Consider the following 25004-nt stretch of genomic DNA (forward strand, 5'->3'; position numbering starts at 1 on the left):
CGTTGGGATGAACAACTGCATAAAGATTAAGCCTAGTCCTGAAAAAATGTATAATAACATACTCAATGTAGATACTACATGGAAAGTAGCTTCTTAATCCAGGACTAGCTGAAATCTGTGTCTGGGAAACCATAATGTATTATATGTATCTCTGACCTGGTCCCTCTCACTCATGATGAGCCTGTACTCGTTGAACACAGAGTCCCTCTCCTCCTTGTACTTCTCACAGTCCTTTACTGCCTTCAGCTGGAAGTTCTTACAGCGTGTCACCTCCGACTGCAGCCGCTCCATCTCCCTCTGCAGCTCCTTGTTCTGGCCTGAGGACTTGTTCAGCTCCTGTTGTACAGAGTCAAACCTGGGGAGAGGAAGATGGTGAGGTGTGTAGTAGTGTATTCGTGTGTGTGTGGTGTATAACCATGTATCTTGGGTTGAGCATCGTGTGTGTGTGTGTGTGTGTGTGTGTGTGTGTGTGTGTGTGTGTGTGTAACCTCAGACGTAGAGCACTGTTGTTGGTAGTGAATATATGTCTTGTTTCAGCAGTGTGTCTGTCTGTGTTACCTCCGCATGGACGTGGAGCACTGTTGGTAGTGTATATATGTCTTGTTTCAGCAGTGTGTCTGTCTGTTACCTCCGCATGGACGTGGAGCACTGTTGTTGGTAGTGTATAGCCGTGTCTCGTTGTCTCAGCAACGTGTCCATCTGTTTCTGTAATCGGCGGTTCTCTTCCTCCACCTGCTCCAGCCTGCTCAGGTCCGTGTTGTGATTAGCTACCTTCTCGCTGTAGCGTTTGCTCAGCGAATCGTATTCCTTCCTCACCCCCTCCAGCTTGTCCATGGCTGTGTCATAGAGCTTGTTGAGAACCTCTGACGAACCGTTTTCTCTCATCACCTGGAGGAAGGACAGTCATTCAGCTGATGCTTTTCTACATGCACATACAGTTAAGCACACCTTCAGTTGCCATCTGTGTGTGAATTGTGCTATACAAATAAAGGTTGATGTACAGTTGACATTCAAAACCACCATTATGGTGTTTCAAGCACCATGCTGAAACCACGATGAACGAAGCTTGCTGTTGCTTTATTTAATTAATACATGTATTTTTTCCGGAGTGATAGTGTGTGGTTATTTACTTATTCTGAAGCATGTGGAAACCAAACCAAGCCACTGGAACCATAAACAAGGCAGAATGACATTGATTCCTTTTACACCAGTTAGTCAGCAGATGGCAACAGTGAGCAGCTGCAGTATTCAAGACGATTCTGCTGCATTTACATAGGAAGACCAATACTGATATAATCCCCAATTATTGGCAAAGGATCTGATTGAGACCAATTGGTCAAAAGACCAATATTTGGGCAAAAGATGAGAATTGTTCTGCCTGTGTAAATGGAGCCTTAGGAACAATGGTGTAACTAACTAGCCCTTAGGTTTCCTTTTTGCTGGCCCTTCACAATCATAAAAATCACCAATAAAATGTAAATACCTCCCTGACGTTTTTGTGTGTTCAGTTGAGTGTGTGGTGTATGTAAGGCTTGCTGGAGTCTGTAGTGATTACTGTGGGAGCAGGTGTGACCCCAGGGCAGTATGCAGGAGATGGAGCCATAGTATTCTATACTGGTGAGTTTAAACACCTCTCCTGAACGTACAGATCTGTGAACACAGGAGGAGCAGTAGGTACAAGGGGAATGTGCCTACTGTCTACATGCCCTTTACATGAGCCAATGACCTTGTTCTCCAACACTGCCCTTTACAGAAGTGCTCTGTATGCATCTCCCAGCTGTGTGTGTGTGCGCGCTCAGTCTTCTCCAGTGATGTGTGGGTTTCTGAAAGCGCAGCAACCCGGTATAGGTCACAGCAACCTTGTGTGGGTGTGTGTGTGTGTGTGTGTGTGTGTGTGTGTGTGTGTGTGTGTGTGTGTGTGTGTGCGCACGTGTACCTCTTGCTGCTGCCGCCTCATGTCGACTACCTCCTTCTGGTCCTCGCTGTGCAGCCTGCGGAGCTCCTCACAGCTCTGCTTCAGGTGGTTGTGTTCCCTGACCAGCTGAGTGTTGTCTCTCCTCAACACATCCAGCTCCTCTTTCAGCTGAGACTGATCTCCTAACACACGACTGTGGAGCATACTGGAGACAAAGAGGGAGAGGTTAAAACTGGGGGAGGGAAGATTACCAAGAGGTTACATTAGTTATACAGCAGATTGCAATTTCTAGGCTGTCTGCAAAAGGCAGGTTAAAGTGAAAGTACATACTAACCTCTCTGCAGACCTGAATTGAGTTTATTTGATAAGTACTGATTGCAATACATGTTCCTCTCTCCCCCCAGTGAACATATAAGTAAATGACACGGCAGACAGAGGTTAGGAGGGAGATTAACACATTCTGTTTGATTGCTTTCCTGGACAGACAGCGACAGGGGCTTACATCCAATCACACACAGGCCTGCTGAAGAGAGGAGTGGAGTGATAATCCTCATCTCTCTCACCCTGTGTCTGTCTCACTGTGACCCACACACACTTAAGTGTCTTCACACTAGAGGTAGACCGATTATGATTTTTCAACGCCGGTACCGATTTAACATTTTTTTTATTTGTAATAACGACAATTACAACAATACTGAATGAACACGTATTTTAACTTAATATAATACACCAATCAAATCAATTTAGCCTCAAATAAATAATGAAACACGTTCAATTTGGTTTAAATAATGCAAAAACAAAGTGTTGGAGAAGAAAGTAAAAGTGCAATATGTGCCATGTAAGAAAGCTAACGTTTAAGTTCCTTGCTCAGAACATGAGAACATATGAAAGCTGGTGGTTCCTTTTAACATGAATCTTCAATATTCCCAGGTAAGAAGTTTTAGGTTGTAGTTATTATAGGAATTATAGGACTATTTCTCTCTAAACGATTTGTATTTCATATACCTTTGACTATTGGATGTTCTTATAGGCACTTTAGTATTGCCAGTGTAACAGTATAGCTTCCGTCCCTCTCCTCGCTCCTACCTGGGCTCAAACCAGGAACACATCGACAACAGCCACCCTCGAAGCAGCGTTACCCATGCAGAGCAAGGGGAACAACTACTCCAAGTCTCAGAGCAAGTGACGTTTAAAACGCTATTAGCGTGCACCCGGCTAACTAGCTAGCCATTTCACATCGGTTACATCAGCCTAATCTTGGGATTTGACAGGCTTGAAGTCATAAACAGCGCAATGCATTGCGAAGGGCTGCTGGCAAACGCACGAAAGTGCTGTTTGAAAGAACGCTTACGTGCCTGCTGCTGCCTACCATCGCTCAGTCAGACTGCTGTATCAAATCATAGACTTAATTATAACATAATAACACACAGAAATACGAGCCATTGGTCATTAATATGGTCAAATCCGGAAACTATCATCTCGAAAACAAAAAGGTTTTCCTGTCAGTGAAATACGGAACCGTTCCGTATTTTATCTAACGGGTGGCATCCCCAAGTCTAAATATTCCTGTTACATTGCACAACATCCAATGTTATGTCATAATTCAAAAATTCTGGCAAATTAGTTCGCAACGAGCCAGGCGGCCCAAACTGTTGCATATACCCTGACTCTGCGTGCAATGAACGCAAAATGACAATTTCACCTGGTTAATATTGCCTGCTAACCTGGATTTCCTTTAGCTAAATATGCAGGTTTAAAAATATATACTTCTGTGTATTGATTTTAAGAAAGGCATTGATATTTTTGGTTAGGTACAGTCGTGCAACGATTGTGCTTTTTTCGCAAATGCGCTTTTGTTAAATCATCCCCCGTTTGGCGAAGTCAGCTGTCTTTGTTAGGAAGAAATAGTCTTCACAGTTCGCAACGAGCCAGGCGGCCCAAACTGCCGCATATACCCTGACTCTGTTTGCAAGAGAAGTGACACATTTTCCCTAGTTAAAATAAATTCATGTTAGCAGGCAATATTAACTAAATAGGCAGGTTTAAAATATATACTTGTGTATTGATTTTAAGAAAGGCATTGATGTTTATGGTTGGAGCAACGTGTACCTAAGCGATTATATGCAATGCAGGACAGGCTAGATAAACTACTAATATCATCAACCATGTGTAGTTAACTAGTGATTATGATTGATTGATTGTTTTTTATAAGATAAGTTTAATGCTAGCTAGCAACTTACCTTGGCTTCTTACTGCATTCGTGTAACAGGCAGGCTCCTCGTGGAGTGCAATGTAAAGCAGGTCGTTAGAGCATTGGACAAGTTAACCGTAAGGTTGCAAGATTGAATCCCCGAGCTGACAAGGTAAAAACCTGTCGTTCTGCCCCTGAACAAAGCAGTTAACCCACCGTTCCGAGGCCATCATTGAAAATAAGAATGTGTTCTTAACTGACTTGCGCTGTTTATGACTTCAAGCCTGTCAACTCCCAAGATTAGGCTGATGTAACCGATGTGAAATGGCTAGCAAGTTAGCCTGGTACGCCACCCTCGAAGCAGCGTTACCCTTGCTCTGCATGGGTAACGCTGCTTCGAGGGTGGCTGTCGTTGATGTGTTCCTGGTTCGAGCCCAGGTAGGAGCGAGGAGAGGGACGGAAGCTATACTGTTACACTGGCAATACTAAAGTGCCTATAAGAACATCCAATAGGCAAAGGTATATGAAATACAAATCGTAGAGAGAGAAATAGTCCTATAATTCCTATAATAACTACAACCTAAAACTTCTTACTTGGGAATATTGAAGACTCATGTTAAAAGGAACCACCAGCTTTCATATGTTCTCATGTTCTGAGCAAGGAACTTAAACATTAGCTTTCTTACATGGCACATATTGCACTTTTACTTTCTTCTCCAACACTTTGCTTTTGCATTATTTTAACCAAATTGAACATGTTTAATTATTTATTTGAGGCTAAATTGATTTTATTGATGTATTATATTAAGTTAAAATAAGTGTTCATTCAGTATTGTTGTAATTGTCATTATTACAAATAATAAAAAGAACAATTTAAACGTCCGATTAAATCGGTATCGGCTTTTTTGGTCCTCCAATAAATCGGTATCGGCGTTGAAAAATCATAATCGGTCGACCTCTACTTGATATGACTTCATTTACAACTGACTATTAAAGATATTGCTGTACAACTCCTTAATTCACATTTGGTAATCCCTATTCCACTTAAATGGAAACAGACCCATTAGCACATAAATGTTCCTTCAATTTGTAATTGCAGCACCTGGCGCTTTTCCAGTCTGTAAATGAGTAAAACAATATTGCCATAAAACCTCTAATTATTCCCATCTAATTACAACAGTCTATTCAGAAAGAGTTACTGGACTAACAGATGATTCCTGACAGACTGGGCAGTGTTCTCAAAGGACTACTAAACATTCACCTTCACCCAGACAATTCATGTCTTTTAACCAACCAACCAACCAACCCAATCAGTGTTGATGATGATGGTACTCACTGGTAGAAGTCAGCCTCCTTGACGGCCTCCTCACACCTCTTCAGAGTCTTGGTGTGTTGGTTCTGTAGAGACTGCAGGTCTGCCATGGCCCGCATACACTGACTCTTCAGACGCTCGTAGTCGTGGCTGGCTTTGGAATTCGGCCTTTGGGGAAACAGGACATGAGCTGAGTAATGCATCACATAAACAACCTGAGACCTTGTCTACAAAGTAAGCCCAATGTCAGTTAACCCCCTAGTTGATGTTCTCACCCCCGCAGAAATCAAATTACCATAATAAAAATATCCCCATCCCCAAGATGTTTTTTTGCCTGGGCAGCGTCTCAATCCACCGCACCTGCCAATAGCGGCGTTTTGCATCTACGGTGGAAGGTGGCCGAGCTACAGCGTTGTTTATCAGACCATCAAATATCTTGAAAATTGGTATTCCCCCAGAAAACGTCTGTAGCGTCCGAACGGTTTGCTCTACGACCCCCACAAGCGTCACGGGACTCGTCTGAAGTCGGTACAGCCGATCTGCCAACTTCTGTCTGCAGCGTGCGTCCAAACCAGAGTTTGTGAGTGGGGCAGAGCAGGAGCAGAACGTGCCAAATTTGACTGGAGCGTGGCGCAAGATTCCCAAAGGCTGGAGCGTTGGCCTTCCCACCCCCTCCAATTTCACATTTGTAGTATACTTGTGTGTTGCTATAGCCACTTGCTTTAGCTACTGTCATGAAGTTCCCTAAATATTTTATTGAAGAAAAAACTCAGGTGCTAAAATCAAGGTGACTTACAAAGATGAGAACCAAGAGCAAGAGAGGGAGTGTGGTGATGTAGTGTCCACAACTAAAGAATCATTGTGGAATCTGAAAAGACCTGTATCCCGAAAGCATGATGGTGTACTTACTTTGTGCACATGCTAAAAGAAAGGAACGAGCTGGGTAGCTAGCTAAGTCTATAAATACTTTGCTACAATGACAAACAAAAAATCTGATCTCTTTAACGTTTCGTTCATTTTTGTTCTATTATCTATACAATAGGCCATAATTGATTTTGGCCCAGTAGGCCTGGCATATTCCCACGTTCAAGGAGCTTTCCGTTTTGATTGGGTTATTTTGCCTAAAAACCTTTATCCCTACCTATAGAAGAACAACAAGTCTGCATCTCTGTCCAGCCTGGCAAGAGAGGCCAAAAAAGGGTGTTTAGCATCCCCAGTGGCTCTGCAAGTGTAGAGAGAATATTCTCTGGTGCTGGCCAGCTCTCCAGGCACCATCGCATGAGACAGAAGCCACAGACTAGCCAAATTTGTGTGTCTAAAAATGAATTCAAAGGCACTAAGTCATTTTTAGTTTAATTTGTATTTAATTCTAAGTCACAGGCCATATGCGCAATTTATAGACTACAATGATTTAATACAGCAAAATATTTTTTTAAATGCTGAGTGCTTTATGTCGCTACTAGCCTATTTTGTCTGAGAAGATTCCATACAGGAAGTGCCCTGTCTGACAATTTGTTCTCCTTCTGTGGCATCTCTATCGAAAATACAGCATCTCTGCTGTAACGTGACATTTTCTAAGGCATCCATCAGCTCTCAGTAGGCGCCAGAAAGTGTAATGGGGTGTCTGCAGTCTCTGGGCGAAGTACAGCAGCTGTGTTTGTGAGTGGTCAGGCTGGGAACAGTGACACTGGAGATGCGCGTTCATGAGAATTCTCAATTTTTTTTCCTTTCAGCCTTTGAATGAATACAACGTCGCCCGGTTAGAATATTATCGCTATTTTACGAGAAAATTGCATAAAAATTGATTTTAAACAGCGTTTGACATGCTTCTAAGTACGGTAATGGAATATTTTGAAAAAAAAATTGTCACGAAATGCGCTCGTGCGTCACCCTTCGGATAGTGACCTGAACACACGAACAAAACGGAGCTATTTGAATATAACTATGGATTATTTGGAACCAAAACAACATTTGTTGTTGAAGTAGAAGTCCTGGGAGTGCATTCTGACGAAGAACAGCAAAGGTAATCCAATTTTTCTAATAGTAATTCTGAGTTTAGTGAGTCCCAAACTTGGTGGGTGTCAAAATAGCTAGCCGTGATGGCCGAGCTATGTACTCAGAATATTGCAAAATGTGCTTTAGCCGAAAAGCTATTTTAAAATCTGACACCGCGATTGCATAAAGGAGTTCTGTATCTATAATTCTTAAAATAATTGTTATGTATTTTGTCAACGTTTATCATGAGTAATTTAGTAAATTCACCGGAAGTTTGCGGTGGGTACGCTAGTTCTGAACATCACATGCTAATGTAAAAAGCTGGTTTTTGATATAAATATGAACTTGATTGAACAAAACATGCATGTATTGTATAACATAATGTCCTAGGAGTGTCATCTGATGAAGATCATCAAAGGTTAGTGCTGCATTTAGCTGTGGTTTTGGTTTTTGTGACATTATATGCTTGCTTTGAAAATGGCTGTGTGATTATTTTTGGCAGGGTACTCTCCTGACATAATCTAATGTTTTGCTTTCGCTGTAAAGCCTTTTTGAAATCAGACAATGTGGTTAGATTAACGAGAGTCTTGTCTTTAAAATGGTGTAAAATAGTCATATGTTTGAGAAATTGAAGTTATAGCATTTTTGAGGTATTTGTATTTCGCGCCACGCGATTCCACTGGCTGTTGACTAGGTGGGACGCTAGCCCAGGGAAGTTAATGATTAGCTGGAATGTATTTTCGGTCTATGTGTAAATCTTTTATTTTGACTACTTGTTGCATGGAGACATTGTCTTCATACTGTACTATACACCAATCTACTCTACTTATGTCTAGATGTTGTATTTGACTACATACTGCATTAATACATTAATGTACAGAATAAAGACATTTCACTCTGCCCTCTCCTCAGTTATGTGGTAAGGGGGAAGGGGGTTGTCTGTACCTGCAGTCGTCGAAGGTGGTGCCAGGCGATGCCAGAGCCAGGCGCTTGCGGAGCTCGTCCCTCTCACGGGTCACCTGACGCAGCTGGAACAGGATGGTGTCCAAGTTGTCACCGGCTGGCCGGTTGTCGTTGACAGCCGGGGGTGGGGACGAGGCTGAGCCGTTACCGGGGGGTGAACCTGCAACAGTGAGTATGTCACCAGGAGCAAGAGCAGCTCACTGCCACCGGAATACACGGGACAGGAAGGAGAGGAAGACGCTTACATCACAATATAAACACAAGGGTATATCCATTTATAAGCTCAGTCCTTTGTATTAGAGGTGATTCTAACTGGACATGATGGTTGATCTGGTTCTCCTGTGTCTCATTCTGGGGAATAGAGTTCTACTACAGGTGCAGGCCTGCCACAGCTGACATCTGACTTGAGTTACAAAGGTTGGCTACTTAAACAAGAATCTGACCTTTATAACAATATTTAGTTGACAGTGTATTATTCAGGTTAGAGGTCAACCGATTAATCGGAATGGCCGATAAATTAGGGCCGACTTCAAGTTTATAACAATCTGTAATCGGTATTTTTGGACACCGATTTGCCTATTATTATTTTGTATACACCTTTATTTAACTAGGCAAGTCCTGTTGGGGATAGGGGGCTAAAAAACGTACCCGATTTAAGCTGTTAGGGCTAGGGGGCAGTATTTACACGGCCGGATGAAAAACGTACCCGATTTAATCTGGTTACTACTCCTGCCCAGTAACTAGAATATGCATATAATTATTGGCTTTGGATAGAAAACACCCTAAAGTTTCTAAAACTGTTTGAATGGTGTCTGTGAGTATAACAGAACTCATATGGCAGGCAAAAACCTGAGAAGATTTCATGCAGGAAGTGGCCTGTCTGACAAGGTGTCGTTCTTCTTGTCTCTGTTTATTGAAGAGTGAGGATCTTAGCTTTAACGTGACACTTCCTATGGCTCTCATCTGTTCTTAGTGCCCGTGAAAAAGCTGAACGATATCGAGGCAGCCCCAGCCTGAAACACATTATCGCCTTTGCCAAGTGGCCGATCAGAGGACAAAGGAATTAGGCGCATGCCCGAGTCGACCCCATGCTGTATTTTCTTTCGGCTGTTTACCTAATTGCAGATTCCCGGTCGGAATATTATCGCTTTTTTACGAGAAAAATGGCATTAAAATTGATTTTAAACAACGGTTGACATGCTTCGAAGTACGGTAATGAAATATTTAGAAATCTTTTGTCACGAAATGCGCCGTGTGCGTGACCCTTATTTACCATTCGGATAGTATCTTGAACGCACGAACAAAACGCCGCTGTTGGAACATAACTATGGATTATTTGGGACCAAACCAACATTTGTTATTGAAGAAGAAGTCCTGGGAGTGCATTCTGACGAAGAACACCAAAGGTAATCAAACTTTTCTAATAGTAAATCGGAGTTTGGTGAAGGCTAAACTTGCTGGGTGTCTAAATAGCCAGCCCTGTGATGCCGGGCTATCTACTTAGAATATTGCAAAATGTGCTTTCACCGAAAAGCTATTTTAAAATCGGACATATCGAGTGCAGAGGTGTTCTGTATCTATAATTCTTTACAGAAATACTTATCATAAACGTTGACAAAATATTCAACAGTTAATGAAAGAATTAAAGATAAACGTCTCCTTAATGCAACCGCTGTGTCAGATTTCAAAAAAGCTTCACGGCGAAGCACACGTTTGTAATAATCTGAGTACGGTGCTCAGCCATCAACCACAAGCGAAGCAGAAACCTGCCATCTTGGACTCAACCAAACTCAGATATAGTATTATAAATATTCACTTACCTTTGATGATCTTCATCAGAATGCACTCCCAGGAATCCCAGTTCAACAATAAATGTTTGTTTTGTTCGATAAACTTCATCTTTATGTCCAAATACCTCCATTTTGTTTGCGTGTTAGGTTCAATATTCCAGGCGCGCGCTTGCTAACTGCAGACGAAAAGTCCAAAAAGTTATACTACAGTTTGAAGAATCATGTCAAACGATATATAGCATTAATCTTTAGGTTGTTTTTAACATAAAACTTCAATAAAATTCCAACCGGACGATTCCGTTGTCTTTAGGAATGAATATGAAGTCAGCTCGCTCCCAAGCCTCCACGTGTGACTGAACTCGTGCCTTATCCTTGGACACCTGTTTCCAGAAGCTCTTGTTGGCTATCTGTTCACAGTAAAAGCCTGAAACAACATTCTAAAGACTGTTGACATCTAGTGGAAGCCTTAGGAAGTGCAACATGACCCCTTAAACACTACAAATTGATTAGAAATTCACTTGAACAACTACAAGCCTCAGATTTCCCACTTCCTGGTTGGATTTTTCTCAGGTTTTTACCTGCCATATGAGTTCTGTTATACTCACAGACATCATTCAAACAGTTTTAGAAACTTCAGTGTTTTCTATCCAAATCTACTAATAATATGCATATCCTACCTTCTGGGTCTGAGTACCAGGCAGTTTACTCTGGGCACGTTTTTCATCCGGACGTGAAAATACTGCCCCATATCCCTAAGAGGTTTAACTCTTTAGGGATAGGGGGCAGCATTGGGAAGTTTGGATGAAAAGACAACCTGAGAAAATTCCAACCAGGAAGTGGGAATTCTGAGGTTTGTAGTTTAAGTGAATGCCTATCGAATATCCAGTGTCTGTGGGGTCAGATTGCACTTCCTAAGGCTTCCACTAGATGTCAACAGTCCTTAGAAGTTGTTTCAGGCATCTATTGTGAAAGGGGAGCAAATAAGAGCACTCTAAGCAGATGGCCCAGATGAGTCTTTAGTTTAGTCACACGCGAGCCCCTTTCCTTTCTAATGAAAGCAGTATTGTCCGGTTGAAACATTTATGATAAAAACACCCTAAGGATTGATCAGAAACATCGTTTGACATGTTTCTGCAAACTCAAATGGAACTTTTTTGACTTTTCGTCAAGACTTTGTGCCCGCTCTTTGTGCATTTGGAATACGGGACTAAACGTGAACAAAAAGGAGGTTTTTGGACATAAAGATTAACTTTATCGAACAAATTAAACATTGATTGTCTAACATGGAGTCCTGGGAGTGCTACCAGATGAAGATCAAAAGTTAGTGATTCATTTTAATGCTATTTCTGACTTTTGTGACACCTCTCCTTCTTTGGAAAATGGCTGTATGTTTTTTTTGTGGCTAGGCGCTGACCTAACATAATCGCATGGTGTGCTTTCACCGTAAAGCCTTTATGAAATCGGACACTGTGGTTGGATTAACGAGAAGTTTCTTTAAAATGGTGTATAATACTTGTATGTTTGAGGAATTTTAATTATGAGATTTCTGTTTGAATTTGGCGCCCTGCAATTTCACTGGCTGTAGGCCAGGTGTTCCGCTAGCGGAACGCCCTTCCCAAAAAGGTTAACCAACGCATTTGTGCAGTCATTCAAAAAGAGTAAGAAAGGTCTTTGTAAGTAATTGAGTAGAAGATGAATATTCAAATCAAATTTTATTTCTCACAAGCGTGAAATGCTTACTACTGAAATTAATAATTTAATTCTAGCCATGTTCCCTTAGCCCCGAGCATGGAAGACATTTTATAACCGTGGCTATGTCCCAATACTTTAAAAACAGCTACCTTTCTTTGTGTCTCTTCCTTGCGACCACTTATGTGAAATTATTGGATCTCCCCTTTCACAAACAACCTCCTCCCCACTCTTCCCAGAACAGAAACAGTAGGAGCGGGCCTGTCAGGGAGGCCAACAGACAGGCAGGGAGGAACTCAAGAGGATCCTTGGCACCAGGTTGGGCCCTTAAGGGTTTATGTAACAGCCAGTGACGCGCTGGCTGTTACATTTGGACCACTGTCAAGCTCTGGTAGCAAGAGTGAGTAATTGAGTGTGCATGTTAAGGAGGTAGCGTGGTGAACTAAACTCACGGACGAGAGAAAGGAGAGAGATTGGCCAGGTGGGCTGCCGTAGGGTGCATTGGCAAGCACTAATGCGTCTTTAGTGAAAGATGTTTTATTGGACTAGTGGAGTTATTCTGGTATAAACAAAGCTGCACTGAGAGGCGTTGAGACTACCAAAACCATGACTTGGATTACACACACACACACACACACACACACACACACACACACACACACACGTCTTGGCCTCATACTTACCGACACTGCTTAGGGAACTGCTACTCTCAGAGTCTGAGGGCATGGTGGAGAGAACACTGTATGTAGAGCCTGCAGAGCGAGTGATACGGGGAAGAAGAGACGACATCAGTAAAAAATAAAATCCTGAAATTATATGCGCTTTTCCTTCAAGTCCTTGAAATGATTGGTTTGCCAATCGATGATGAATTAATAGTGTAACTTGAGCTTCATAACACAATACAAATCTGCATGAAATATATTGAAAAATACACCACATACACACAAAAGTATGTGGATTAGGGAAATTAGTGGATTCAGCTATTTCAGCCACACCCATTGCTGACAGGTGTATAAAATCAAGGACACATCCATGCAATCTGCATAGACAAACATTGGCAGTAGAATGGCCCAAACTGAAGAGCTAAGTGACTTTCAATGTGGCACCCTCAATGGATGCCACCTTTCCAACAGGTCAGTTCGTCAAATTTCTGGCCTGCTAGAGCTGCCCCGGTCAACTGTAAGTGCAGAACGGGAACGCCGAGTGCTGGCCTGCACAGAAGCCCTGACCTTAACCCCATCGAACATCTTTGGGATGAATTAGAACGCCGACTGGGAGCCAGGCCTAATCGGCCAACATCAGTCCCCGACTTCACTAATGCTCTTGTAGCTGAACGGAAGTCCCTGCAGCAATGTTCCAAAATCTAGTGGAAAGCCTTCCCATAAGATTGGAGGTTGTTATAGCAGCAAGGGGGGGGGGGGGAACTAACTCCATATTAATGCCCATGATTTTGGAATGAGATGGTCGACAAGCACGTGTCCACATACCTTTGGTCATACATTATACATATATTTTCTCCTGCATTTCTGGAATCCTAGTTCTTAACTCAGGATTCCTCTTTATTCATGTCCCTTCTCCATGCACCTAGTACATTGCTTTGATGTATCTTCCCCGTATGTCCCTGCTAGACAAGCAGAGTGTAACGTGGTTAGAATGTGATTTTCTCCTTTCTAAGTCAAGCAGCACATGGAGATGGCACTCAGGACAATGATGCCCTATTTGCATAGTGCTGCACACTGCTAAGCCCAGGGATATTCCATGTTCAGGGGGGGGGGGGATATAGTATGTGTCATTCTGCTGCACATCACAGTTCTAGCTGCAGTAGCAAATGGACTGCCTTTTCTAAAGGGCCACATAAACATATCATGGGTATAACCCTTTGTGGAGTTGTAGAGTTCTTACAATGTTGTCATTTTCAGTGTCCCACTTTGGGATTTTTACAGTTCAGGAAATATTGAATTAGCAGGCATTGTTGGTGTCGTCTATAAGAATAAGTTAAAAGGTTTGCCATAGAACAGCATATATAGACAAAGTTTAGTGCTCTTAGTGTTAAGTCAAACAGATATACAATAGCTGGTTCTAAATAGCCTAATAGCTATATTGAGATCAACTAGGATGTGTCTGTCACATCAAGCCGCTATAAGACTGCAATTAGTTTGTCCTCTAAAAACCCAGTCATGACGCACACCAAGGGGAGAGATAACGTCAAGAGGTCATCGATCAAATCCCACTATCCCAGATGTCCATCAGTGTCCTTCCCACCCTGCTGTGTCAGCTAAAGTCCTTACAACACCAACCCTGCAGCTCAGACACGGCGAAGCCTCATTAACTAGGTTCACTCCCTCACTGAGACTCTCAGTGTACATAGATTTATATATATAGCGAGTGAGAAAGCGGAAGAGAGAGAAAAGAGAGAAATAAAAATGGGGGTAGAAGAGAAGAGACTCGCTTTTAATCTGTTCTGACACTCCCTGAAGCTCTGTGCTCACTGCTCTCTCTGCTGCTGCTCTCCACTGTGGAACACATTCAGAGCAGCTTGACATGAGAACCAGGCAGAGCCTACTACACCTCTGCTGCACACTGAAGGCAGGCAGGCAGCTCCTACACTCGTTACACACATTCTCCCAGCTTACATTTAAAAAGTAGTGGGCTACAACTTTCTAAACTTGTGTCAGATATTGAAGACCAGTGTGAAGTGAATATATATATGTATATATATTTTTTTTTTTTACACAAGAACTCCTGCTCCTCAGTTAGCAGATAATCCATCATCTTACATGGAAGTCTGAGGCTATTTGACAGAAATATATATTTTTTTACCAATGCAACAAATCAAAGTTCATTATAGGGCTAGGGATTAAACAGGGCTGGGAGATGTAGAGATTCTCAGTTTTTTGTCCCCTCTGGGACCAGCATGTCATGCCACATTGCTTAGACCAAAATCACTTCGGTGTAATAATCATCACTGCTCAGTACAGATTTAATTTGTCCAAAACGCTAGTGGCTGGCCTCTCCTATGCTGTTCCCACTTCAACAGATATAGATGGTATAACATACAATATGGACATTGAGAAAGAGCATAGAAATGAACTAAATTCTGAATACAGTGAGTAGTGGCAACAGTCTACACTAAGTCTCTTTTAGCAGGTCAATGATGCAGAATAGATATTGAATGGCAGTAGGCCATCTAGTGGTGAAGGAGAGGTCTATCGCTGCTGACCCCAACAGGCCATTTATCATCAATAGCAATTAGACTTTAGCCCCTTTCAGCCGGGCCGTTCATTTGTAAACAAGCTGACAGCATCAATAAATAGTACATGAATTAGAGCTGCAAAAGATCTAGTGGTCGGCACTTAGGCTGCAGACAGTCCAATTCTCTGCCCTTCTATACTGAAGTGTGCACGCGCCATGAGGGGAGGTGTGAGTAAATGGACACTTTGGGAAGAAGTGTGGGGAATCAGAATGCAACCCGAAGTGTGCACACGTTCACCAAAATCCAATGCTTTTAAATCACTGAGGGTGAGTGAGCAAAGCACACTTTAGGAAGAATTCTGAATGCGACCTTGGAGAATACACCTTATGCCAGTCAGTGTCAATCCTTGAGCGATGCAATGTGACATCCAGGTCCCATTCCTACAGATAAGGGATGTGACAATTGGAAAATGTAGCTTAATGTTAACAGCAATTATTTGATCAGTTTTCCATTTAAATGAGAAAAATCGCCTTCCGAGTGGCGCAGCGGTCTTGGGCACTGCATTGCAGTGTTGCAGCATAATACAGCCTGGAATTCAATCCCAGGCTGTCATACTACCGGCCGTGACCGGGAGTCCCATAGGGAGGCGCACAATTGGGCCAGCGTCATCCGGGTTAGGGGAGGGTTTACTTAGCTCATCGCGCTCTAGCGACTTCTTGTGGCGGGCTGAGTGCCTGCAGTCTGACTTCGGTCATCAGTTGAACGGTGTTTCCTTTGACACATTGGTGCAGCTGGCTTCCGGGTTAAGCTGGCGTGTGTTAAGAAGCGCAGCTTGGCAGATCATGTGGAGGAGGATGAGACAAGATTGTAATCACAAAATTGGGGAGAAAAAGGGGGTAAAAATTAATTCTCTCTACTAGTCATGTAGCCTTGAAAGCGCATCAGCTACGGCATGTTTGTTTAAATGCCGACACAAAACCTTCTCTGAAAGGGCATTTTACTTGTCTGTAAAGGAATGCCGCTTCCGAAGCGGGACAAGCCATCACAAGGCGACCAGAACTGTCAATCAAATAATCTCAAACTGCCTGCGCCCAGACTACCCTCCCCTAAAAATGTACCTTAAAGTTTGTTGAATACTGTGATTTACCAAGACATTTAGTAGAAAGAAAAACATCTTCCGCTAACAATCGACTTAAGATTCAGTATTTTTGGAACGTAGGAAACTGATTCGTTGCAGAGAACACAAACACTTGCATCTTTTCATAGCGAGCTAGCAAGGGACGGCGAGAGGGGAGGGGCACAGTATAGGCATGTTGGCCACCACACACACACACACACACACACGGCCCATCTATCGGCAATCAAAAGCTGTAAAGCAGGGCCCATCATCAATGAACAGGCTAGAATATTCTACACGCAACAGACTGAAGACTGAACACACACTCGCATCATTTTTCCCATTAGGGATTTTTCTTAAATGTTAAGGATCCCAATTTGTTTAAACTTTCACAGCCTTACTACAGATCTATCCTGACAGTCTGGAAGTTAACTGCAGTCTCAACACACCTTCAAAACACACTGTAGCCATGAAACAGCATCTAGGCCTGTATTAGCCACTGGAGCTGAGACTGCTGCAGCACTGTCACACTCATTCAATGAAGGGGCATTAAAGTGGCACTCCAGTCTCCTTTCACCTGATTTATTACCTGACTTAACAAAAGGCAAAGGTTTCACTATTATTTCACTTCACTTTGAGTGCAGTGTTCAGTCTGGTTTCACCAAGCTATATGGTCCTCAAGTGCAGACGAAGCCACTAGCTACTGTAATTACCCAGAGGTGAGTTACAGCCTACTACTACTCACAGCGTGTGGATGTGATGATAGTAGAGATCCAGTAGTATATAGTAACATGAGAGCTGAGCTGATGGTAGACAGTCAGGGATACCAGAACAAAGGCTCCTCTCCCCTTCCTGACTCCCCCCATGTCTTTAACTAGGTCAGGGGAACCCTGGCTCTGCCTTGGGGGCTCCACTACTCCCCCTCCATTCTATCCTCCTAGCTCCCCCTCCTAGCTCCCCCTCCACAACTCTGAGGCTTCTCATCATCTCCCTTAATCAAGTCTCCCCTCACTCTCCATTTCATCTTTGCCTCCCCATCTTCTCCTCCTCCCCTCCGTCTATCACTCCTCTCCATCCTCCCTCTCCCCACTCTGCTTCCCCCTCCCATCCAGGGCCAACAGTTGTTCCTTACGACCAGATTATCTTTCCCTTCCCTGAAGTAGAGGAACACTAAATTCTGCAGCGTGACGATAATAAGAAGAGTGGCAAGGAACGACAGTGTTACCCCATCCTTATCAGAGAGAAGAGTCAACTGTGACTAAAAAAAATTATGAAGGGACCCAGAGAATAATCTTATCTAAAAATGCACCAACTACCCAAAATGTAAGGAATCAGATTCTGCCATTTCAAAACACTTTCTATCTTAAGACCTTGACAACTGAAACTACCGATCAGATGCAAGATATTCTCTTCCTGAGGAGAAGAAAACTTCAGTGGCTGTTGGAGAAGGTTATTGTTACATTCCAAAAATAATACTTTGCTATTCTGTATTAACCACCATCAGCTCCTCTCACTTTGTGTCTGAATTCAAGAACAAACTGTGTGTGTGTGTTATAGAGAGAGAAAAGACCACTTGTTTGGCTAGGGGGTCTGTCTCTCACAAGGCCATGCATGGCAGTTGCACCAAGGGCCAGGATTCTGGGGAGTGAGACAATGGCTGCTGAGCCACATGACCAGAAGAGTCTCCAGGGTCGTGGTCAACAGAAGGAAAACATTTTGAAACGGGGAGGTACTACAAGGGGCGTATTCATTACGCTGATTCTGTTGCAAATGGTTTCTAAAACGGAATCAAGCATAAACAAAACGGAGGTACATAACCTGAATTTGTCCAACAGAAACTCCTGTTTTAGTTGCACCCCTGAACTTGTCCAATTAGAGTTTGTAATACCATGCAAAAAATGTTTTGCAACATTGTGCCCTTCTGAAGCCCACCCAGTACATGGCATGGCCTAACCAACAAACGGAGGCTAAACAAATCTGAGACCACTCAAGTCGTACCTAGTCTTTTCCTCAGGACTGAAATTCAAACTAAACTAATTTTGCTAAATAAAAGAGCTAAAAGTCATCACTCAGCAGCCGTCTGCTGTATAGCGGTGTAATACACCATTACTGCTTGGGAACAAATCATCCTAAACGACAATTAATCAATATTCAAACATCTGTGTGTACCTTGATAGGAGAAAAACATGGTGGAGGAACTTCCATACAACGTGCCATGATCACCATCCTTCTTATACAAATCCAGCCACTTCAGATCTGTGAGCACTGAAGTCGTCGAGGCTGGCTTAAGTCAGCCTGGACCTAGATCTCTCAAGAGCTGTATCGCCCAACTCCTATAGTCGCCGGCATTTAGTCATCTTTATGCCAAGTGCAAGGTGGCGCTTAATAGATCTGGGACTAGGCTGGGGTAGAGAGTCTGCTCTCCGCCCCTCTAATAGAAAGACATTGTCTGGGGTGAAGCCCAAGTGCCTAAGGTCCATCAAAAATGTTGAACAGCAGCAAAAACTGAAATAGGATAGAAGCTCATGACTCTACCCAGAGGTGAACAGCACTGGTCCTCTGGGGGATGTAGTCCTGCTGTATTTCATCCTTGTCTTTTGACTAGTGAAACCCTTCTCCAGGTTTGCGCATTCTCTAGCCAATCAGAAGCATCAAATGCCAGGGAGCAGCAGAATGCTGTGACCACTTGGCAATGTACTAAGCTTATAGTCATTAGGCTATAGCTTTACATTGGCATATTCATATTCTGAACAGATGATATAATCTGTAAATTCTGAAGGTAATCTTGAATTCTCTAAAATGTTCTCTGAGAGCAGAACCCTGAGCGATAGTGTAGCTCCTTTATGAACAATGCAAGTAAGCACAATACATGAACAAAAGTATATGGACAGCTGCTCGTCGAACATCTAATTCCAAAATCATGTGCATTAATAGGGAGTTTGTCCCCCTTGCTGATATAACGGCTAGAGGTCGGCCGATTAATTAGGGCCGATTTCAGAACAATCGATAATCGGTATTTTTGGCCACAGATTTGCCAATTTTATCACACACACCTTTATTTAACTAGGCAAGTCAGAATAAGAACACATTCTTATTTTCAATGACGGCCTAGGAACGGGAGTTAACTGGAGGGGGGATTCGGGGATTCGTTTTTGCAACCTTCCGGTTACTAGTCCAACGCTCGAACCACCTGCCTTACATTGCACTCCACGAGGAGCCTGCGTGGCAGGCTGACTACCTGTTACGCGAGGGCAGCAAGAAGCCAAGTTAAGTTTAATGCTAGCTTGCAACTTATCTTATAAAAAAACTATCAATCTTAACATAATCACTAGTTAACTACACATGGTTGATGATATTACTAGTTTATCTAGCATGTCCTGCGTTGCATATAATCGATGCGGTGCCTGTTAATTTCTCATCGAATGACAGCCTACTTCGCCAAACGGGTGATGATTTAACAAGCGCATTTGCGGAAAAAAAGCACTGTCGTTGCACCAATGTACCTAACCATAAACATCAATGCCTTTCTTTAAAATCAATACACAACTATATATTTTTAAACCTGCATATTTAGTTAATATTGCCTGCTAACATGAATGTGTCACTTCTCTTGCGTTCCATGCAAGCAGTCTGGGTATATGCAGCAGTTTGGGACGCCTGGCTCGTTGCGAACTGTGTGAAGTCCATTTATTCCTAACAAAGGTCGTAATTAATTTGCCAGAATTGTACATAATTATGACATAACATTGAAGATTGTAACAGCAATATTTAGACTTAGGGATGCCACCCGTTAGATAAAATACGGAACGGTTCCGTATTTCACTGAAATAATAAACGTTTTGTTTTCGAAATGATAGTTTCCGGATTCGACCATATTAACGCCCAAAAGCTCGTATTTCTGTGTGTTATGTTATAATTAAGTCTATGATTTGATAGAGCAGTCTGACAGCGATGGTAGGCAGCAGCAGGCTCGTAAGCATTCATTCAAACAGCACCTTCGTGCGTTTTGCCAGCAGCTCTACGCAATCCTTCAAGCATTGCGCTGTTTATGACTTCAAGCCTATCAACCCCCGAGATTAGGCTGGTGTAACCCATGTGAAATGGCTAGCTAGTTAGCGGGTGCGCGCTAATAGCGTTTCAAACGTCACTCGCTCTGAGACTTGGGAGTGTTTGTTCCCCTTGCTCTACATGGGTAACGCTGCTTCGAGGGTGGCTGTTGTCGATGTGTTCCTGGTTCGAGCACAGGTAGGAGCGGGGAGAGGGACGGAAGCTATACTGTTACACTGGCAATACTAAAGTGCCTATAAGAACATCCAATAGTCAAAGGTATATGAAATACAAATCGTATAGAGAGAAAGTCCTATAATTCCTATAATAACTACAACCTAAAACTTCTTACCTGGGAATATTGAAGACTCATGTTAAAAGGAACCACCAGCTTTCATATGTTCTCATGTTCTGAGCAAGGAACTTAAACATTAGCTTTCTTACATGGCACATATTGCACTTTTACTTTCTTCTCCAACACTTTGTTTTTGCATTATTTAAACCAAATTGAACATGTTTTATTATTTATTTGAGGCTAAATTGATAGTATTTATGTATTATATTAAGTTAAAATAAGTGTTCATTCAGTATTGTTGTAATTGCCATTATTACAAATAAATACATTAAAAAAACTTTTTTTAAATTAATAAAAAAATACATTTATAAAAAAATATTAAAAATTCGGCCGATTCATCGTATCGGCCTTTTTTGGTCCTCCAATAATCGGTATCGGCGTTGAAAAATCATAATCGGTCGACCTCTAATAACGGCCTCCACTCTTCTGGGAAGGCTTTCTATTAGATGTTGGAACATTGCTGTAGGGACTTACCTCCATTCAGCCACAAGTGCATTATTGAAGTCGGGCACTGATGTTGCTTTCCAATTAAACCCCCATCGAACACCCAAAGGTGTTCGATGGGGGTTGAGGTCAGGGCTATGTGCAGGCCAGTCAAAATCTTCAACACCGATCTCGACAAACCATTTCTGTATTGACCTCGTATTGTGCACAGACTCATCTAGAATGTCATTGTATGCTTTTGCATTAAGAGTTCCAGTGAAGGGAAATAAGGGGCCTAGACCGAACCATGAAAAAAGGCCCCAGACCATTATTCTTCCCTCACCAAACTTTACAGTTGGCACTACGCAGTCGGCCAGGCAGCGTTCTCATGGCATCTGCCAAACCCAGATTCGTCCGTCAGACTACCAGATGGTGAAGTGTGATTCATCACTCCAGAGAAAGCATTTCCACTGCTCCAGAGTGCAATGGCGGCGAGCTTTATACCACTCCAGCAAACGCTTCGAATTGCGCATGGTGATCTTAGGCTTGTGAGCAGCTGCTCGGCCATGGAAACCAATTTCATAAAGCTCCCGAACAGTTATTGTGCGGATGTTGCTTCCAGAGGCAGTTCGGAAATCCGTAGTGATTGTTGCAACCGAGGACAGTCGATTTTTAAGAGCTTAAGCAGTCCAGTTCTATGAGCTTGTGTGGCCTACCACTTCACAGCTGAGCCGTTGTTGCTTCCTGAAGTTCGACTTCACAATAACAGCACTTACTGTTGACCGGGGCAGCTCGAGCAGGGCAGAAATTTGACTTAGTGACTGGTTGGAAAGTTAGCATCCTATGGTGATACCACCTTGAAAGTCACGGAGCTCTTCAGTAAGGACATTGTCAATTTCTGTCTATGGAGATTGCATTAATGTGTGCTCGTTTTTATACACCTGTCAGCAACAGGTGTGGATGAATCCCTTAATTTTAAGGGGTGTCCACATATACTTTTGAATATATAGTGTGTTATTATCACACCTCTATATATTATCATGACATTAAACACCGTGGTGGGAAACACAGGCCTTTTGTCATGCATCAGAGACTGGATGGGGGAGAGAGAAAGAAAGAGGTAGAGAAGAGAGCAAAAGAGGGGCAAGAGAGCAAAAATATTGAGGGGTAGAGATGAAATAGAAGGGGAGAGGGAGAAAGGTGGAGAGAAGAAAAACAGTAGGAGAGAGAGGAGTGAGAGAGCAGGAGAGGAGACTGAGCAGGGAAGATAGACAGAACCAGGTTTTTTTATTATTATTATTTTATTCATTTCACCTTTATTTAACCAGGTAGGCCAGTTGAGAACAAGTTCTCATTTACAACTGCGACCTGGCCAAGATAAAGCAAAGCAGTGCAACAAAAACACAGAACCGGGTTAGAGGAGATAGAGAGTGGTAGATGAGATAAAGGCGTAGTACAGAGTAACTATCGAGGTTAGCTAGTCAGCTACATTTTCTAACAGTCTACAACGCGCCCACTGCTAGCTAGCTAACCCTACCAGCTAGCTGTATCATTTTTAGTCAATAAGATTTTTGCAACGTAAGCTTAACTTTCTGAACATTCGAGATGTGTAGTCCACCTGTGTAGCTAGCAGGACTGACTTTGTGTTAGCTAGCCAACGTTTAATTACTTCTGCGTTATGAACTAGACACGGACACGAATGATCCATTGGTAGCTTGTTGTTACCAAGTATTGGTGCTAACCGTGTGGATGCTAGTTAGCTAGGGCGTCATAGGACACGGTGCACTAGGTGGGTTTTCACGGAAGAATACTGTACCAAGTTATCTAGCGGATTAAACTAAGTTTGAGCCTATTCCTGGAAACATTGAACCACTGTAGTTTACATCAATTTTAATTTCTAGTGGTAGCTAGAAAAGTTATATCTTAGCGTTTTAGTGAATTGTTAGTGAGGGAGGCCCTGCTCTCTCGCTTCCCCAGTTGTTTAGTTAATTTTTCATGCCAATCTCCTTTGCATTAGCGTAGCCTCTCCTGTAGCCTATCAACTACGTGTCGGTCTATCCCTGTTCTCTCCTCTCTGCACAGGCCATACAAACGCTTCACATCGCGTGGCCGCTGCCACTAACCTGGTGGTCCCAGCGCGCACAACCCACGTGGAGTTCCAGGTCTCCGGCAGCCTCTGGAACTGCCGGTCTGCGGCCAACAAGGCAGAGTTCATCTCAGCCTATGCTACCCTCCAGTCCCCCGACTTCTTGGCGCTGACGGAAACATGGATTACCACAGAAAACACTGCTACTCCTACTGCTCTCTCCTCGTCTGACCACGTGTTCCCGCACACCCCGAGAGCATCTGGTCAGCGGGGTGGTGGCACTGGAATCCTCATCTCTCCCAAGTGGACATTCTCTCTTTCTCCCCTGACCCATCTGTCTATCTCCTCATTTGAATTCCATGCTGTCACAATCACTAGCCCATTCAAGCTCAACATCCATACCATTAACGCCCTCCAGGTTCCCTTGGAGAGTTCATCAATGAGCTTGACGCCTTGATAAGTTCCTTTCCTGAGGATGGCTCACCCCTCACAGTTCTGGGTGACTTTAACCTCCCTACGTCTACCTTTGACTAATTTCTCTCTGCCTCCTTCTTTCCACTCCTCTCCTCTTTTGACCTCACCCTCTCACCGTCCCCCCCTACTCACAAGGCAGGCAATACGCTTGACCTCATCTTCACTAGATGCTGTTCTTCTACTAATCTCACTGCAACTCCCCTCCAAGTCTCCGATCACTACCTTGTATCCTTTTCCCTCTTGCGCTCCTCCAACACTACTCACTCTGCCCCTACTCAGATGGAATTGCGCCGTCACAACCTTCGCTCTCTCTCTCCTGCTACTCTCTCCTCTTCCATCCTATCATCTCTTCCCTCTGCTCAATCCTTCTCCAACCAACCTCCTGATTCTGCCTCCTCAACCCTCCTCTCCTCCCTTTCTGCATCCTTTGATTTTCTCTGTCCCCTATCCTCCAGGCCGGCTCGGTCCTCCCCTCCTGCTCCGTGGCTTGACGACTCACTGCGAGCTCACAGAACATGGCTCCGGGCAGCCGAGTGGAAATGGAGGAAAACTCGCCTCCCTGCGGACCTGGCATCCTTTCACTCCCTCCTCTCTACATTCTCCTCTTCTGTCTCTGCTGCTAAAGCCACTTTCTACCACTCTAAATTCCAAGCATCTGCCTCTAACCCTAGGAAGCTCTTTGCCACCTTCTCCTCCCCCCTGAATCCTCCTCCCCCTCCCCCCCTCTGCAGATGACTTCGTCAACCATTTTGAAAAGAAGGTCGACGACATCCGATCCTCGTTTGTTAAGTCAAACGACACCGCTGGTCCTGCTCACATTGCCCTACCCTATGCTTTGACCTCTTTCTCCCCTCTCTCTCCAGATGAAATCTTGCGACTTGTGACGGCCGGCCGCCCAACAACCTGCCCACTTGACCCTATCCCCTCCTCTCTTCTCCAGACCATTTCCGGAGACCTTCTCCCTTACCTCACCTCGCTCATCAACTCATCCTTGACCGCTGGCTACGTCCCTTCCGTCTTCAAGAGAGCGAGAGAGTTGCACCCCTTCTCGATCCCTCCCATGTCAACAACTACAGACCAGTATCCCTTCTTTCTTTTCTCTCCAAAACTCTTGAACGTGCCGTCCTTGGCCAGCTCTCCTGCTATCTCTCAGAATGACCTTCTTGATCCAAATCAGTCAGGTTTCAAGACTGGGCATTCAACTGAGACTGCTCTTCTCTGTGTCACGGAGGCTCTCCGCACTGCTAAAGCTAACTCTCTCTCCTCTGCTCTCATCCTTCTAGACCTATCTGCTGCCTTTGATACTGTGAACCATCAGATCCTCCTCTCCACCCTCTCCGAGTTGGGTATCTCCGGCGCGGCTCACTCTTGGATTGCGTCCTACCTGACAAGTTGTTCCTACCAGGTGGCGTGGCGAGAATCCGTCTCCGCACCACGTGTTCTCACCACTGGTG

The 25004-nt window shown here is 43.6% G+C and overlaps 1 protein-coding gene across 8 annotated transcripts in view; it reads right to left on the reverse strand.

Annotated features, from left to right (window-relative positions):
• Window positions 1-25004, reverse strand: part of dlg5a (discs, large homolog 5a (Drosophila)) — a 63556-nt gene that overhangs the window by 29273 nt on the left and 9279 nt on the right. For 6 of the 8 annotated variants that reach the window (XM_029698747.1, XM_029698750.1, XM_029698748.1 and 3 more), the window contains exons 2-7: window positions 12539-12607; window positions 8359-8536; window positions 5443-5586; window positions 1937-2120; window positions 629-888; window positions 157-355 (exon numbers count right to left, since the gene is read on the reverse strand). In XM_029698747.1, coding sequence (XP_029554607.1) covers window positions 157-355; window positions 629-888; window positions 1937-2120; window positions 5443-5586; window positions 8359-8536; window positions 12539-12607 — 1034 coding nt within the window. Of the gene's footprint in view, window positions 1-156; window positions 356-558; window positions 601-628; window positions 889-1936; window positions 2121-5442; window positions 5587-8358; window positions 8537-12538; window positions 12608-25004 lie in introns of those variants that run through there. The other 2 variants (XM_029698749.1, XM_029698753.1) reach the window with 2 other exon arrangements.

This window comes from Salmo trutta, chromosome 18 (genome assembly GCF_901001165.1).
Source record: "Salmo trutta chromosome 18, fSalTru1.1, whole genome shotgun sequence".
NCBI lineage: Eukaryota > Metazoa > Chordata > Actinopteri > Salmoniformes > Salmonidae > Salmo > Salmo trutta.